The sequence below is a fragment of the Brachypodium distachyon genome, chromosome 1, assembly GCF_000005505.3.
Source record: "Brachypodium distachyon strain Bd21 chromosome 1, Brachypodium_distachyon_v3.0, whole genome shotgun sequence".
In the NCBI taxonomy this organism is placed as follows: domain Eukaryota; kingdom Viridiplantae; phylum Streptophyta; class Magnoliopsida; order Poales; family Poaceae; genus Brachypodium; species Brachypodium distachyon.
Window position 1 is genome coordinate 14,810,632 of NC_016131.3, and position 17,265 is coordinate 14,827,896.

A 17,265-nucleotide genomic window follows, 5' to 3' on the forward strand; every position below is an offset into this window, starting at 1 on the left:
ACAAAGGGAGAGACACCACGAAGTCTCACTCTATTCTCCAACTCACCACACCACAAAGGTGGGATGAGCTCTCACAACACCACAAAGACGGGGTGAGTTTCACTAATGGCTTCCTTGAAGGCGAACGCCAAACCTTTACAAACAAAGCAAAGGACACGAATCCACAACTAAATTGGAGGCTCCTTCCCAAATCCTCAAACACCTCTTCACAAGATTGGAGTGCTTGAAGAGACACCTTCCGGCTAGAGATCTCAAAATCCCAAGAGTAACAAAATCCACCAAGGAAAATGAGGGGAATCAACTTTTGATTTGGTGAAACCCTAGATTGAGCTCTTCTCAACCCTTTCTCAAAGTATTGGCTTGGGGGATGCACCAGAGAGAGAGATCTCGAGATTTGAAGCTCTTGGTGTTCTTGAGTGAGAGAATGGGGATGAACTGGGTGAACTCGGGCAAGGAAACCCGTTGGAGACGAAGCCCCTTTTATACCCATCGAAATCCAGCCGTTAGGACACATTTCAGTAACACCGGTACCAGGCCGGTAGTGAACCGGAAGTTCTAGGGGGTAGAACTTGCGCCCTGTTACCGGTCTCCTACCGCTATACGCAGTAGGATTCCAATAGCGTTTCAGTATCAGACCGGTATCAGGACAGAACTTCCGCCCACCGGAACCTCCTGCTATTTAGGCGGTAGTACCGGCTATGTCTGAAAAAGTCTGACAAGCAAAGCAGGATAACGACAACTCTCAACTCAAAACTGGGGTTTAGGCTTTATGTGGGTGCAATTTAGTAGATATATGTACGTGAAGGATTCACACAAAGCGTTCCCAAATGGACTCTCTCTTTATAGTACGGATTTTCCTACGAATCAATAAAGTAAAATGTCGTAAATCCTTCTACTCTTCTTTCCTTTTTTAGGGAGATGAGTCGTGTCACAACACTAGTTATGAAATCTGAAAACATTTGACGCACGATTAGTCCACAAGTTATATTGTCATTAACACCAAAACAAAACTTATTAGGAATCGAAATGCCATTTCAGCCCTGCAGATGCTACTACTGCTTCCGTTTCCCTTGGATTCCGTTGCCACTTGCCGATGTCCGTCCATCATTCATAGCGGCTTCCTGCAGACGTGTCAGGAAAACAAACTTTAATACTGCTCATGAGTCATGATACAAGTGAATGTCATCATTCCTACGTATCACTCTCTTGTATTCTTTACAAGTCGATTTGTGTCCACCAAACGACTGTTACCTGTAAAATAAATAAATTCAGCTGTAATTTGTTTTTCAGCTGCACAGGCTTCTTGGATTCAGGCATAGCTTCTGAACTTCAAGAAGAACCAGAATTTTTTTACGGTGAATTAGCGGCAGTTTACTGGGAGATCAACAGGAGGTAACTCTGTCGGCGAGCTATCGCTCTCCCCCGTGGCTAAGGGCGGGCACAGCTCCAAGCCAGGACTCAAGACAGCTTCTTCTTCCGTTCCAATGCAACTCTTCCCCTTCTTTCTGGGACTCTTTCTATGATCCACACAGCTTGAGAGATTAAGCAATATATGTATCTTGTGTGTGTGTGAGAGGGTCGTTTTCTCTGAAATCTACCTGCAGATATTCACAGGCCGCTGCTGGCAGGATCAATTTTGCAGACAGGTCCATGCATGCCACAACTTCTTTTGATATGTCAATTGGAAAACAGCGACAACAAACAACAAGTGATACATGTATCTTTCAAGTAGTAGTATAACAGAAACAACACCCATTACGTGTGGAGTTGGATTAGTATCATATACATGTTTTCTTTTCCATCATTGATGTCGATAATGTCCATGAGTGTGTATCAAATTGTGGGTGACAGTGATGTTTAGTCAAAGCTTCTGTTAAGGAAAGCTGGATGTTTTTTTATATGTATATTTTGTTAAGAACTTAAGATGGTTCAAAAAAGCATTGGCTTTAGGCACACCTAAAAGCCCCAAATGCATCACCGTAGTGCCCTATTGTTCCCTTCCTAATCTTAGCGAGAGTGTAAGAGGCCTTCTATGCTCCTTTCCATTATATTATTTAGTGTTTGGCTGGACACGTCTCCCTTAAAAGGGGAAAAGAATGGTCTCAAGAACGGCGAAGGGACATGCACAAATCCAAAAAGGAGCAAGCAATCATTAACGAGAGGAAAATATACCGTCTTAACATAATGGATTTTAAATAACTTGGTATGTAGTACTGTAGTAGATTTACATGTAAACTTTGCTCGACTTCCCTAACCGTTTTCCTCAAAACATGACCAAGTCTGGACGCGAGGTCACTTTCCATGAGGTAAACGGGGATTTTATCGCATGCTATGTTGAAACGCTAGATATGTCACGATCAAAGATAAAGCAGAAGAGGAAAACTAAAAAAAGTTGACTTAATCAAATACTCCCCCAGATACATAATAAATGCCACTGATTTAGTGCGATATTACATAATAATAAGTGTGGCTGATTTTAGTACAATTTTCTATCTTTCAACTCTTTTTATTTACTTCCTTTTATTCTCTTATTTTATTATTACTTGCTTCAAATAAAAGACCACAAAATGGATACTAGTGTAGTTGTCATTTAGGACATGAACAAGACATAGGCAGAGGAAAGCTAAGGAAAGGATCCAGCCAGAGGGATAGAGCCAGGAGAGGGCGCAGACCCGTCAGAGTCAAAAGCCCGGTGCGGTTCTTCAACTCCTTCCTTCCTTCCTTCCCCACCGGCTCCGTTCCCTTCCCGTCACTCGCGACTTTACTCAGTTGCCCCCGGCGACCGCCCGGCGACCCCGGATCGCGGCCGCGGGCCTCCCGGCGAGCTCGTCCCATGCGGTGAGGCGTCTCCATGGGCTGCGTGCACGGCCGCCCGTCCGCCGCCTCCACCCCCAGCCCCGACGCCTCCTCCTCCCGACGCCGAAATCCGCAGCGGCAGGAGGGGGTCGCTGCCTCTGCTGCTGCTCCTGAGGCGGCGGAGGGGGATGGCGAGAAGGTCGAGCGGTCGGCGGCTGTGGCGGTGAAGAGGGAGCGGCGGTCGCGGTCGTCGCGGCACGCGCCGCCGGCGGCCGAGGTCCGCCTCGGGGGCAGCTTCGCGAACAAGGCGCGCGGGGAGCAGGTCGCCGCCGGCTGGCCCGCCTGGCTCTCCGCCGTCGCCGGCGAGGCCATCAACGGCTGGACCCCGCGCCGCGCCGACTCCTTCGAGAAGATCGACAAGGTTCACCCTTCCCCAGCTTCTCCGTGATCCATGCCGCCGCGCGAGCGCCCGCCCGCCCGCCGGAAGAAGAAAATTCGCTGTTTTTTTTTCTTTCTCTTTACCTTTTCATTACACGAACAAGTTCTGGCGTTTTTGTTCAGATCGGGCAAGGGACGTACAGCAATGTGTACAAGGCGCGGGACTCGCTGAGCGGCAAGATCGTGGCGCTCAAGAAGGTGCGGTTCGACAACCTGGAGCCCGAGAGCGTGCGCTTCATGGCCCGGGAGATCCTCATCCTCCGCCGCCTCGACCACCCCAACGTCATCAAGCTCGACGGCCTCGTCACCTCTCGCATGTCCTGCAGCCTCTACCTCGTCTTCGACTACATGGTCCACGACCTCGCCGGCCTCGCCGCCAGCCCCGACATCAAGTTCACTCTGCCCCAGGTCAAGATCCCATTTCTGCTGCCGTGTGTGTGTGTGTGTTGATGTAGCAGACAAGCTAGCTAGCTATCTGAGTCTGATCGAGGTTTTTATGCGGCGCAGGTCAAGTGCTATGTGCATCAGTTGTTGTCAGGGCTGGAGCACTGCCACAACCAGGGAGTGCTGCATCGCGACATCAAGGGGTCGAACCTGCTCTTGGATGACCATGGTGTGCTCAAGATTGGGGACTTTGGTCTGGCATCCTTCTTCGACCCGAACCATAAACAACCGATGACCAGTCGGGTGGTGACGCTGTGGTACCGGCCACCAGAGTTGCTATTGGGTGCTACAGACTATGGAGTGGGTGTGGACTTGTGGAGCGCCGGATGTATCCTTGCCGAGTTGCTAGCTGGGAAGCCTATTATGCCGGGACGGACCGAGGTTTGATGCAGAAAACTTTGTCTTTTTCCATTGGGCTTGAAATGCCTTGCTAACATGCATCTTTTGAAAACTCCAATTGAACCTAATATTTTTGTTAATAAACTTGGGATGGCAGTTGATTCTGTTCAAGTGTGATTATGTTGCTTACTATCCATAGCCTGTCAAGCCTGCCATTCAAACTATTTGAACTTTTCAAGGTGATTCTCTTGCAAGATAGCCTTGCTGATGAAAATGATCTTCATTTTGGAGCATGTTCAGAGAAAATGAGCACTACTTTCAAAATATTATTTTCTAATGGTCATCATGCTTGTGTACTGTTTTGGCAATGTAAAGCATTGTGGAAGCATAGTATCTATGTTCTCACTGCTATTGGAAAGCAGTGTTGTAGATGATCCAGATGTCTCATTGGCAATAAAAAATAAATAATAAAGCAACTTTGATCTGCTTGAGTGTCAAGTGATCAAGTCTTCTTGCCACTTGGTGCCTCTGTTCTTTGAAGTTCGAATTGTTAGCCCCCACTCTTTGCTGCACTCGGTGCCTAATATGATCTGTTGTGTTGCATGTTTGCAGTTCATATCTACCAATCCAATCAAGAAATATTTGAACTCTATTCTGTCACTCGTTTTAGTGATAATCACATATTACTAGTCACAGATTTACTTTCATTATATGCTTACAGTACTTTGTTGTTTTAATTATGTCTTCTTTTTTAGGTGGAACAGTTGCATAAAATATTTAAGCTGTGTGGATCCCCAGCCGAAGAGTATTGGAAAAAATCAAAGTTGCCTCATGCAACCATATTTAAGCCCCAGCAGCCATACAAAAGGCGAATAGCAGATACGTTCAAAGATTTCCCGCAGTCAGCAATTCGGCTGATCGAGACACTCCTTTCAATTGATCCTGCTGATCGTTTAACAGCAACTTCTGCTTTAAATAGTGACGTAAGTTGTCTGATTCTTTACCATTGTTTTATTCTTTGAGATAAATTAAAAAGAAAAATGAGATTCTGAACTTGTTGGATAAATTGCCACAAGGATGGCCATAAGGGCACACATAGGGTCATGAGCTCATGCTGAAAATTCTGTTTTTGTTCATAGAATGCAAGATTTTGCAGCCTCTTTGGTGGAGGCCTAGTTATTTCATTAGATCTTTCTGTTAAGTATCTACTCTGCTGTGCACTGTTGTTACAGCGTGCGTACTTAATAGTTTACACCTTTTTTGCACTGCCAACACAGTTCTTCACAACGGAACCTCATGCTTGTGATCCATCAAGTCTGCCCCAATACCCACCAAGCAAAGAGATGGATGCAAAAAAAAGAGATGAAGAAGCTAGACGGTTTGTATACTAACACTCCTTCCTTCAGAAAGTTGTATTGCTTCTCTGCATTTGCTTTTGCCTTGTCTTGTGAAGGCCCTCTAATGTCATTTAAGCTCTTCACATGTTCTGGAAATGTAGACACATTTTTCCCTCAAGAAAGAATTTTAGATACATAATTGTTGGTTTAGAAAGCATGTGTGGTCAAAGTCATACGGCATAGATGGATTGTTCTTGCAACAAACCAAAAAAAATCTGAATAAGCTTTTGGAAGTTAGAGTCCTGGATATAGTTAAGAATACAGGAGCATTCTGGATCTAGTTGCAGATTTGTTCTGCAGAATACTTGGGTGAGCAATGGATTGGGACGGCACTGCTTTGTTTAGTAATAGGAAAGTGTAACATGAGAACGTTGTATTTAGCACAACAGAATATAAGGAAGAAAAAGTATATTTCTTTGTCTCAAAAGAAGGTTCAGCGTGCTGCTAGGTGTACACTTATTTGTACTAAAAGCAAGTCTTGGATATTGTGCAAAGATTCCTGTATTCTAGGAACCTGTTGAGAATAATGCTTAGACATCATCATGAGTCATGCTGTCATGCAACAATTTGTCTCTGCCTTTCTGATGTATCCTTTAAGCTTCTAAAAATATTTGCAAATATCTTTATTTCTCAATCCATGACCTGTTGAAGTTTTATTCGGCTGATATAGGCTGAGATTTTGCACTGTATAAAATGCTAATTGGCTTATTCGTTGGGTGAAAAACAGTTTAAGAGCTGCTGGTGGTAGACCTAATGGTGATGGAGCAAGGAAGACAAGGACACGGGATCGGCCTAGGGCTGTTCCAGCACCGGAGGCAAATGCTGAACTTCAACTAAATATTGATGTATGTCAAATTATCTTGGTTTCCTCATCAATAATATTTGCTCATTTATTTCTGGGTGTGCCATTTTTGCTTCCCTTGTCCATGGTGCAAACCGTAACCACAATGCCAAATCGATTTTACTCTTTACAGAAAAGAAGGCTAATAACGCATGCAAATGCGAAGAGCAAGAGCGAAAAGTTCCCTCCACCACATCAAGACGGCGCACTTGGATATCCATTGGGTTGTTCAAATCACATGGAACCTACATTTGAGCCCCCAGATCCGTCTTCATTCAGCACCGTATTTCCTTACGATAAGAGCTCTGTGCCTACGTGGTCAGGACCATTAGTTGAAGCTTCCGGAGGCAACCAGAAGCGGAAACACAAGTCCGGACGCTCGTCAAAACAACCATCGACTGCCCGTGCTCGGTGATACCTAACTTGAAGTTTGGTGCATAAGAATTATTCGATACAAAAATTACTCGGCAGCACTTGCTGGAAGCTCGGATATCTGATTTTACAATCAAGTCAAGCAAGCAGTGATGAAATTCTTTCAAGATCCATGAATTCATTCCATGTACGGATTCTTTTCGAACAGCAGTGTATAGACGGGAGAGGGAGCTCAGTTAGTCAAATCATGTACATTAGGTTCTCTTTTTCCATTCTTACAAGCAGCTATATGTCATGTTAGATTCGTTTGAGTGAGTAATGGAACTTTTAGATCTACTTGGCATTTCACAGCAGGCTCACTCTTAACTCTTACCACAGCTATGTCATGTTAGATTGAATATTTGCTACATCAGATGGTTTTTGTTGAGGATTCACTTAATGTATCCGTCTTTATGACTTAAGCTGTAGATTCAAATAGATTCAGATATGAGTTTCATACGAAAGATTGCACTGCACTGCCCTTCAGTTCTTCTGGGAGCATAACATTCAAGTCAGTTTCACTGTCCACTTGGTCCCCCAGCTCATCAAAGACAACCCAGGAGTAGTCATTGGGACTTGTTTCATCATCACTGCCTGTGCTAAATGGACAAACATTGTCACCTGATGAAAAATTTGGTCAATGTGCCCTTCTCAGTTGGAATGTTACAACAGCAACCTAGTTTACTGTGAATGAACACCAAATATGCCCATGTACAGGAAAAACCGCTTTGCAGGCCCCTCCCACTTTCCCCTGGGAACAAAAAAATTACATATCAAGAGGCTCCTCCCAAATTGCTCAAATTTTGTGAAACCAAGTAAAATTTCTAATTAACGTTTCATTCTGGTTACACTAAGATTTTCAAAATTGCAAATGCACAGTACTAGCTTTTGAGGCGAATCAACGAAAAAGTTTTTCATAGCGTATCAAACAAACAGAACACAGCACACACGCTATTATTGTATCAACCGAATAGGCGACATGCCAAACGAAACATGCTGGCCGGAGGACCAAATGTCCACCCATCATCTTGGGTTGCTCGCCCGGCCCAGTCAGAAAAATGTTTTCCTCCGTTGCTAAGGTTGGTAGTATCAGGTATGCTGCAGGATTTGCAGCTGTCATGCCCAAACGCGTCGGTGTTTCTTCTCTACGCTGCTTCGGCTTGAGGGGTGGGAAGCGTGTCCAGATCCACAGAGATGTCGAGGCCTGATTTCGCCATTGAGCCGATCATTTTGGGGATGTCTCTGACCAAAGCTTCCGCCATTGCCTGCAAAATGTCACAGAGCCTTTTACTAGATTGAACTTCATCATAAACAGATACCACTATGGTGTTGACAGTCCTTGATTTCGTCTAAATGTACTAACAAATAATCAGGCCAAACCCCTACGACCTCAACCTGTTTTTGATATAGCAATTATTTCCTTTTTTCATATTGGAAGAAATTAATTCAACTACAGACTCGAGTAACAGAAGCAAACATAGTTTATGTCATTCTCACCTTCCTATCATCTTTCTTCTGCCTTTTTATCACCTCTGTTGGCCATTCAGCAACAAGCTTTTGGAGTTCATCTTTGACAAATGGTTTCTTCTGATCAGGCAAGTGCTACATGCAACCCAAAAAAATCATCAGGACAATTCATTACAAGGATTGCAGATGTATGGCTATGAACTGAATACCAAACTAGTATATTTTCCCAATAATAGCATAAGATGGAAAGCTTCAGGAACACAGGCACCAAAGATGCAGCAGGGCATTGAGTAAGAAAGGCCATTTGCATCCCTAAAGAAACCAGTAAATGTTCTTGGTACGAAGGAATTCCAGTAATATAAGAGTATAAATATAAGTCTACTAGCAGGATGTGGTCGGACATTAAGACTAAGTAAACTAACATGCTACTGGTTTAGAGCAATTTCAGCATTTCAGAAACAAAAATGTAACACTAGCAATTAGCATTGTGTAGCCAACCTTGTGCAAGAGTTTAATGGTGGCAGCGGCATTTTCCGGCTTGTGTTCAAGTAGAGACCCCTGCAACAACACAATTCATAACAGGTCTCGGATTAGAAACCTGAAGCAACTGACATGGCCCTAAAACAATTTACAACAGAAACTATTGTGGTTATGTTAAACACAATGTGGGTGAAAAAACTGATTCACGGTATAAAATAAAAGGTACTAATGTCAGAAGTGTGATATACTGATATGCTACAGTAGATGTTACTCCGTAGAAGAGTAGGTATCTGCAGTTCATCACTTTGCATCACAAGGAACGATTAATTACCTTTGCACATGCAAAACCCGTTGTAAGAGTGTAGTGTTTGATGGACTTGCCTCTCAGACTATTTATGTTCCATATAGATTGAGAATCTCCTGCAGAAGCAGAAACATATTAGGAAAGCATCACACAACAAAACCTTGTTGTAACTCCAAAATCAAAAGATTAAAAAAAACAAAAAAAAAAAAGATTTGCCTGGCAAACAACTGAGAATGGTTATGATGTGATGTGAGAACTCAAATCAAAAGTTCGCAAACCCAAAAAAGAAGAAGAGTCAAAACATCACTACCACTCCTGGATGTTGCAATAAGATAACTGTCTTAGGAGCAAGCCATGCGACTTGCAACGATAAATAGAACACATTTAGTCCATCCCTAACTTGTAGCGACCTCTTACAGCTCTTGGCTGAGCCCAGAACAGCAATGCAGCTCCAACACGGCTGACTTTTGGCTCAGGTTGGCAGCTACACTATAATCTGCATAAGAAGAATCAAACTACTTACCAACTTTGGCAGCAAATTCCATCCATATGTCAAATGCAGTACGGCGCAATTTGACTCCAGCCTGAACAAATCTTGCCGCATATTTTGAGAGTAAATCCCATCTATCAGCGTTATAGCAGATACTGCATAACAGTACATGAAATTAATAACAAAAATGATCGCAAGAGAGATGGCGAGAAAAGGAAAATTAAACTACAAATTAAATTATAACTAACTCAGGAATGCAATTTCTGAAAGCTTGATGTGATCAAAAATAATTTCTGGGATATTGTTTAAGATGCGTAATTAATAGCCTACTAACTATTTGTTATTTAAAGCAAAGTTGGTCAGAAATGACAAGCAAGACCGACAGGACTGATATAATGATTATGATTTCTCTAAAGAGCTCTGTACAAAACACTGAAAAGAAATTAGGGATATGCATCAACTGAGAGCAAATGTAAACATACCTGAAGACTATATCAGCAGTGCCTGGTTGTAATGGCAAGGAATTCCTCCTAAGGACTTGCATTATCTTCTCCATTAGTTTAGTATCATTGTGCTCTTTAGCATGTTGCTGCAGAAGGAGAAAATCATTACCAGTCATCTTGGAAAGTATGAAAAGAGGTTAGTATCACTGAATACCAGCAGATAATGAGCAGAACCAATGGTTGGTGTTACTCCATAAACATTATGATTCCATAAAACCTTCAACCCTACAATCATTGTATAAAGATGAATTAGTGGGAGCAATGTGGTGGACTGGTGGTTTTAGGTTCCATTAATCTGAACTTCTGAAGCTAGAATTGGGCATTGCCCGACAGAAAGCAAAATAAAGCTCAATGCATTTTGTTAGTTCGTATACAACCCACACCACTGGGAAGTGAAACAATAATATTTTTACAGCAGTACATGAAAGCAAACATGTTCGTATAAGATGGAACCACACATTATCATGTCAGCTTTATATAAGGCTTCCTAGTGAATGAAGGTGAGTAGGTGACAAACTCGTGATAAAATATTAAGAGAAGTCCTTTGTTAACATGAATATTTTTTCCTTGTTTGATTATTCATACTGCAAATTTGTTTAATTGTTTCATTAGGGTGTAGTATTCAATGCACAAGGTCTACAAGGCAATCTAGAGCTAAACACAAGAAAAACATCACTACATCAGAACACAAATTGATCTGCCAAAAAAAGGACCTGAAAATAAGTCCACGGCCCATCATCAGTCAAGTACCAAATAGCAGCCAGTCATTTTGACCTTTACAGAACCATACCGTAGTCAAGGACACCCACACGAGCACAGGCCTCTGACACTTTCATACAAAGATGGTCGTTGAAGTTTGCGTTGATGCGAAGGTTTGATAGCCTCTGTATTGATATAAAAGTTTGAGTTCAAGATAGCTTCTAGTGGCAGGAAATATAAATGGGAAACATAAAGAACACTCTTTCCTGTCCATTAACTATAACAACTGGAAGGAAACTGCAAACTATACAGGGGGAAAAGGCAGATGTGAAAACTGCTCCTTCTATGAAATTGTGAGTATATCTTCATGTGTTAGCGATCCAAAATTCTGGGCAGTCAATTGACATCATGATTCCAGAGCATATAATCATGTTCAATACATATTTAATATCACCGTGTCAACAGATAATTTTTTTTGTCAATACGAAGAACATCTAATGGAAATTCTATGTTAACTTGGCCGAGTAAGCATCTCAGTTCAAAGAAAAAGATCATGTCAACCAAGATTAGATAGGTTCTCGTAGCTGTCCCCATATGGGTGGTGATACCAACAAAGGAGCATATGTTGTGATAATACATGATACACAGTCTACTAAGCTGACCATCTGAATGGTACACACTGTACACAGAAGATATAATGAATACTAAACACAAGCATATCAGGCCAGGATAACAGAAAGAAGCGATATTAACTTATAACAACAATAGACGGTACTTACAAATATTCTTAGCTTTTGCAAAATTTGAAAAAGAAGTTTGATATCCTCCTCACTGGAGCAGCTACTGATCATGGCCCACAACCAGGCATTTGGAGGCATAGTCTGTGCTTCAACAGATTTCAACATCTTTTGGTACAGCTCCTCTGCTGATTCTGTGGCAGCATGAGAAAATGGAACATCGAAGTAAGAAAAAATATCCATAGGAAATGAAAACATCTCATAAGGAAATCCATAATGATTTTATGTGATCATATAAAAATCTAAGTGTCACATTACATTACTGTAACAATATCGAGTGATACTACTTAAACAAAAACTGGTTTCGATGGATAAATACAGAAATAAGACAAAATCAATTCACTCATAACAAAAGAAAGCTTGTAGATTCAATGAAAAACTTAATTGGTTGAAATGTTTGTTTCGCCTTATAAAAATGTTTGAATTTATCTGCCAACACTTCATAAGAGCCAAAAGAAAAGGTCACACTTCAATTTAGGTTGCAAGCAGGAGCCCGCAACAGCCCGCTTCATATTATAATGTATTGCTTGGCCATATCAACTCATCGTTGTTTAATGTAAACAATACAGTTTGTACTTTTTCCGTGCCGTTTTGCGGGCCTGCATCCCTACTTCAACTGGTTGCTACCAAGAGTGAATGAAATAGTGAAATACTACAAATGTTGCATTTTTAACTGATAAGGTCAGAGAGAGCACATAGTGGCGGCGAATAATGGAAGAGAAGGAACCAAAAACAACGGAAATACCAGGGGAGAACATAGTGTTCGAGAATAACCTTTAGGGTGGTCGGTGTCACTTGATTCTGTTGAGAAATGAGATCTTGACATGTGATAGCACATTGATTTCTCACTCCGACAGTCAGAAGTTATTGTTCGCAACACAAAGTTACCTAGTTTAAACAAAAAATGAATGTAGTTAGACCAGCTTCTATGCAAGGAGTGCGGTACACCCTTTTCAAAGATAAAATGCAATCCTGCATTCATAGGAGCAAAAAATGCTCAAGAAGGATTAGAAGCAACATAGTGGTAATCATAAACTAGTTCCATTAGATCGATAGAGGCTTCTATGTGAACTAAATGGCCACACGAGTAACTGGAGACTTTTAGAACTGTAGAGTGTAGACCACAATCTATGGCGTCAGACGCTGCTATCCATTCCCTAGCTACACACTCATGCTGCCATTCTAGTTTACTAGCTAACTGAAAACACCTGATCACACAAAGTGCATCGCCAAAGAATTTGTCACCCAGGGAAAGCAGGCTGGAGACCAGTCAAATCCTCGAGCCCCCGCTAGCCCATAAAAGACGACCTCAAAACCCCTACCAACATTAAGATTGCTGCGTCGTATAAAAATACTATCACACAAGTCAGGTTCTCGAACATGGCGCAGTCATTTCCATCGCCCTAAACGCCTAAACCTTTAAAACTCAGAAGCCATCCGGATCCCCTGATCCCCCACACCTGCCATTTGAGCATGAACAGTCTTTAAGACCATAAAACCCCTGAGACCATGCGGTTCCAAACCCGCCAAGTCAGCGAACCATTCTGATCTCTGAGCGCCCACCACCAGTTCGACGAAATGCTGCGTCGGGCAACTTGGGGAAACAGCAGGCGCACCGAGGCAGGTCACCACAGGCAGCAGGAAATACGGGCGTATGTCAAAGTAAGAGAACTGACGGGGCAGGCGGGACGAGTAGGAGGAGAAGCTCCTGGCCAGAAGCTGCGCGGAGGAGCGCGAGGAGAGGAAGCCATTGTCGAGACGGGGCAGGAGGGCGAGCTCGGCTCCCGGTGCGCACCCGCGGTGGGAAGCGGAGAGGATCCCAGTGATCTCGGCGGCCGCTGGTGACGCGAGGAGGCGGCGCGCGCGCGCTGCGGCGGCCTGCATGGCGTTGCGGCGGCCGGAGGAGACAGGAGAGAGGAACCGAGGGAGTTCGTGAGGAAAGCAGGGAAAGCGGCCCTGAGCTGGGCTGTGACTGTGAGCCTGATTAACTCCTCTGGGCTTAATGGGCCGTGAGTCCGATTAACTCGACTGGGCTTAATTGCCTCATTATGGGCCGTCTATTCTGATCGAAGGATCTACTGAAGTCTGCAAACGCAGCTGTTCATTTTGTTCTGTTTCAGCATATTCCTACCGCAAATTTCAGTAATCTGACATGAATTCCAGGATCACTGACGTCCATACATCACAAATATAAACGCTCCAAATAAATTACACGCCAATTTTTTAGCAAAATCACATGCGTCCAGAGAAGAAGATGCCAATGCCGACCAGTGAGAAAGCTTCAAAGCCATGGCTACAGTGCGAATAGCTTCCTGAGGTTCATGGGGGAGACATACTTGCTATCCCCGTCAACAATATACTTGGCCAGCAACACATTGGCCTTCTCGCTGGGGTGATACGGGTCCCAGAACACGTGGGCCTCCCTGTCATCACACATGCTGGAAGTCGGCCCACACGGCACGATGCCAGCGTACCGCCCGCCGTTCCCGCAGCACGCCACGCTGGCCGTCTTGAACCCGTACTTGCCATGGTTGGCGATCAGCTCCATGACCAGGTCGTACACGTTGGCCAGGCAGAACCTGGCCCCCGGGAGCCCGCCGTCGCCGGAGTTGAGCTCGATGAGGAGGTCCCGGAGCTTCCCGTTGTAGGTGGCGGCGAGCGTGTTGGGCAGCTTGACGCACTCGCCCTCGGCGACCCGGTTGAGGGTCTTTTGGTAGGGGATGCACCCTAGTGGCCCCACGTTCGCCACCACGAACTTCCTCGCGTCCAAAGCGTGCAGCCTCTGTTGGTGGCATCGCTCGATATAGCATCGACATCAATAAAATCTTCCATTTTTAAAAAGAAAAAAAATGTTCCGCGTATTTAAGTTCATATATGTACCGTGAGTTGTTGGCGGAGGTGGAGGATGAGGTCATTGATGAACCCCTCGGGGGACTCGGCGACGCGGGTGCCGGCCGAGAGCACCGGCATGAGGTAGTTATTCAGGAAGTCGTTGGAGCCGACGGTGATGGAGAAGATGGCCTTCTTGCGCACGAACCTCCTCGCCCTGTCGGCGCCGAGGAGGTCGTCCAGCTGGCGCCGCGTGGCGTTGAAGTAGTCCACCTGGATGTCCATGCCGACCCGGTTGACGAAGACACGCCCCGTGCCGTTGAGGATGCCGGCGCCGCCCGAAGCGTAGTTGACCCCGTTGAGCAGCGCGCCGCCCGTCGTGTTCGGGGCCAGGTACGGCGGCGAGTAGTCCGCCTGCCCCAGCATCTCCCCTGGACATTAAATCCATCCATCATGTCAGATTCAGACATTCAGTGTCTGCCAGAACTCAGAAGTACTTGAGCGAGCATTCATTCATATATACCGATGATGTCGGCGATGGTGCGGCCGTTGGTGAAGCGGCCGGTGGGGGAGCCGCCGGAGGCGGCGAAGTCGATGCCGTTGGGGGCCATGTCGGCCTTGGAGAGCGTCGACAGGTAGTTGTTGTTCCCGGCGTCGACGAGCGAGTCGCCGAAGATGAAGGACGCCCCCGGCGCGTCCCCGTCCAGCACGTCGTCGCCGGTGTCCGCTCCTCTCGCCACCACCGCTGCCGCCGCAAACATCACCGCCAAAGCCATTGCCGCCGCCGCCGGAGACATTCTGAATAATCTCCCCATTATCCACAGACCACAGTGTAGCTTGATGCGTGGCGCGCTAGCTAGCTTATATGGGCCGGGGTTTCTTATGCCGGTCGATTTGCTTACATTTGCTTGCTTGGAATGGGTGTCTAGTAGAGGGTTTGGTTTGACGGTTCCCTGTGGGCAGGTGCTAGATATGGTAGTTAAGCGAACATCTCTGTCCGTCTGTCGTCGCACAGCTCTAGCCGTGACCTCTGTCAGCGGCATTCACACGCACGCCATTGATGCTGATTTGTGCGTTGCGTTGGGTGCCCAGAAAGGCGCGGTTGGATGATGATGATGTTCAGTTCAATTAGGTGGCCCGAAATTAACAACCAAATGACCCATCCTGCCATGGACCCCATCGGTGCACCCTTTTCCGGCGACAAGACGTGCTCCTGCTGCTGCTCCGGTCGTCGTCGTCGTCGCCGCCGCTGACGGGTCTCCAGGATCTCTGGATCCTTGGATCGATCGATCACCGATCTGTGCCATCACAGGTTCACGGCTGACACTGACATGGACGGTCTTTTTTTTTTAGGGGCATGGACGGTATTTTTTGTTTTTTGAGGGGCATGGAAGGTCTTTTATTCAGGGGTCGCACGAGGAAGCTCGTCATGGGCCGTAAGGAGCTCGTGGTTGGGCCGCGCCGGCTAGCTAGTTAGGCCTTTCGCTGGGCCGACGTGGACGGACGGACGGCTCCTGGTGCCCCGCTGTGTCTCGCAACGAACCACACCGCACTGTTCTTTTCCGGGTTACGAAGGATGGCACGGCGCCCACACTCGAGAGAAAACCCATGACACTCTTGCCCTCCAAGATTTTTCCCCCCCCTTTTCTTCTTCCCTTCCTTCCAGGGAAAACATTTCCCCCTTTTATTTTAGGCCAAAAAAATTGTGTTGTGGATCTAAAATGGTTTTGTGCTCCCGCTAAATTACAAGCAAATATGGAAATTAGATCCATTGTCAGCAAACTTCTTTCGTTGAGACACGCAATGGACGCTCGCTTGGTCATAAACGGCATCCCACCGTACCAATCCAAAAAACGCCAACACGTGTATTATTTTTTTCATGTCGTTTTTCCATCATATTTGTCATGTGCTTATTCTCGTACGTTGTTAATTTATCGGTTGTCGTATTCGCGCTCGTCATCACACATCTTCCATAAACGTATACTTTGATACGGACAACAATGTCGTACACGCGCTTTTGACTCCCATCGTCACTCGCCGCTTTCTTGTCGATCTCATATATATGACTCATGTCACCCACCTCTCCCCACCGCCTCGTGACATTCTCTATGCCCTAATCAGTTGCAGTTGCAGTTGCAGTTGCTACATCTTGAGTATTTCATTGTCACCAAATTTCTTTTGTTGTAATGGTTGGGCGGTTGTCCGGTACTAGTTATGAAGGCATCTCGCCGTATACATCCAAAAATACCAACTCATGTACCCTTTTCATGTCGTTTTTCGTCACTTTGGTTTGTTCCCTCTCTTTGTTATTTTGTAGTTTCCATTTCCATGTGAGCTTATTTTTTTTCGATACCAACAACGATGTTGTACACGCACTTGTCTCTCATCGTCACCCAATGCTTTTTCCTGCCTCCTATGACTCAACAACCTCTTCCCACCTCATTGTAACGTTTTTCTATACCCTAATCAATGGCGGTGCTAGGACGCCAACCCCGTTATGTCGGTGCATGGTTTTAACCACTCGGGGAATAGTGCATGAAATGAAAAAAGTCACTTGTGGTGTCATTTGAAACCCCCTTTTGCGTGTGTTGTCACCACTGGTGCTCGTCGATCTACAACCCGCTCTAGCGAGACTCTTACCTACTCCTTTCGCCGCGCCTCTAACCTCCCTAGCTTCATACCGGAGAGGGGAGGGAGGAAAGGGGTACGTGGTATACTAACCTCCATATCTTCAAGTTGGGGATGGGTGGGGGAGGAAATGGGTACGTACGTGGCAGATACGCTAACCTCCCTAGCTTCTAGCTGTGGAGGGAGGGAAGGGATACGAGATGTGACTGATGTGGCAATGACAATATCATAGAGATGGGAGGTGTGTGTGTGCAGTGGCAGATGCGCTAACCTCCTTAGCTTCAAGCTGGGAGTGGAGGGAGGAAGAGGTACATGGTAGATGCGCTATCCTCCATATCTTCAAGCTAGGGAGGGGAGGAGAGGGAAGGGGTACGTGGTAGATGCGCTAATCTCCCTAGCTTC

General features: G+C 45.4%; 3 protein-coding genes across 3 annotated transcripts; 1 reads left to right on the forward strand and 2 right to left on the reverse strand.

Annotated features, from left to right (window-relative positions):
• The first annotated feature begins 2,655 nt into the window (after positions 1–2,655).
• LOC100842107 (probable serine/threonine-protein kinase At1g54610) lies at positions 2,656–7,110 on the forward strand. Its single transcript, XM_003562442.4, has 7 exons — positions 2,656–3,217; positions 3,358–3,642; positions 3,742–4,059; positions 4,773–5,000; positions 5,295–5,395; positions 6,142–6,259; positions 6,389–7,110. The coding sequence occupies exons 1-7, from the start codon at positions 2,852–2,854 to the stop codon at positions 6,668–6,670; spliced, it is 1,698 nt and encodes a 565-aa protein (XP_003562490.1). The 5' UTR covers positions 2,656–2,851; the 3' UTR covers positions 6,671–7,110.
• A 348-nt stretch (positions 7,111–7,458) lies between these two features.
• LOC100842722 lies at positions 7,459–13,361 on the reverse strand. The gene is made up of 11 exons (XM_003562443.4): positions 13,083–13,361; positions 12,181–12,294; positions 11,389–11,540; positions 10,701–10,794; positions 10,065–10,135; positions 9,890–9,996; positions 9,441–9,562; positions 8,945–9,033; positions 8,632–8,691; positions 8,164–8,268; positions 7,459–7,931 (listed from the first exon to the last, which is right to left on the reverse strand). The coding sequence occupies exons 1-11, from the start codon at positions 13,288–13,290 to the stop codon at positions 7,812–7,814; spliced, it is 1,242 nt and encodes a 413-aa protein (XP_003562491.1). The 5' UTR covers positions 13,291–13,361; the 3' UTR covers positions 7,459–7,811.
• A 182-nt stretch (positions 13,362–13,543) lies between these two features.
• Positions 13,544–15,168, reverse strand: LOC100843026 (GDSL esterase/lipase At2g23540). Its single transcript, XM_003562444.4, has 3 exons — positions 14,759–15,168; positions 14,287–14,666; positions 13,544–14,188 (listed from the first exon to the last, which is right to left on the reverse strand). Exons 1-3 carry the CDS (start codon positions 15,048–15,050, stop codon positions 13,700–13,702), a joined length of 1,161 nt encoding a protein of 386 aa, XP_003562492.1. The 5' UTR covers positions 15,051–15,168; the 3' UTR covers positions 13,544–13,699.
• Between the last annotated feature and the right edge of the window lie 2,097 nt (positions 15,169–17,265).

Bases quoted from the DNA above. Each gene is read 5' to 3' on its own strand.
- LOC100842107 (XM_003562442.4), top strand. From the start codon at position 2,852: ATGGGCTGCGTGCACGGCCGCCCGTCCGCCGCCTCCACCCCCAGCCCC. The intron at 5,396-6,141 runs GTTTGTATACTA...GGTGAAAAACAG, and splicing joins AGAGATGAAGAAGCTAGACG to TTTAAGAGCTGCTGGTGGTA. The intron at 6,260-6,388 runs GTATGTCAAATT...TACTCTTTACAG, and splicing joins AACTTCAACTAAATATTGAT to AAAAGAAGGCTAATAACGCA.
- LOC100843026 (XM_003562444.4), bottom strand. From the start codon at position 15,050: ATGGGGAGATTATTCAGAATGTCTCCGGCGGCGGCGGCAATGGCTTTG. The intron at 14,667-14,758 runs GTATATATGAAT...TTTAATGTCCAG, and splicing joins CACCATCGCCGACATCATCG to GGGAGATGCTGGGGCAGGCG. The intron at 14,189-14,286 runs GTACATATATGA...TGCCACCAACAG, and splicing joins ACCTCCGCCAACAACTCACG to AGGCTGCACGCTTTGGACGC.
- LOC100842722 (XM_003562443.4), bottom strand. From the start codon at position 13,290: ATGCAGGCCGCCGCAGCGCGCGCGCGCCGCCTCCTCGCGTCACCAGCG. The intron at 12,295-13,082 runs GTCAGTTCTCTT...TGTTTAAACTAG, and splicing joins CTACTCGTCCCGCCTGCCCC to GTAACTTTGTGTTGCGAACA. The intron at 9,997-10,064 runs GTATTCAGTGAT...CTCCTTCTGCAG, and splicing joins GTTCTGCTCATTATCTGCTG to CAACATGCTAAAGAGCACAA.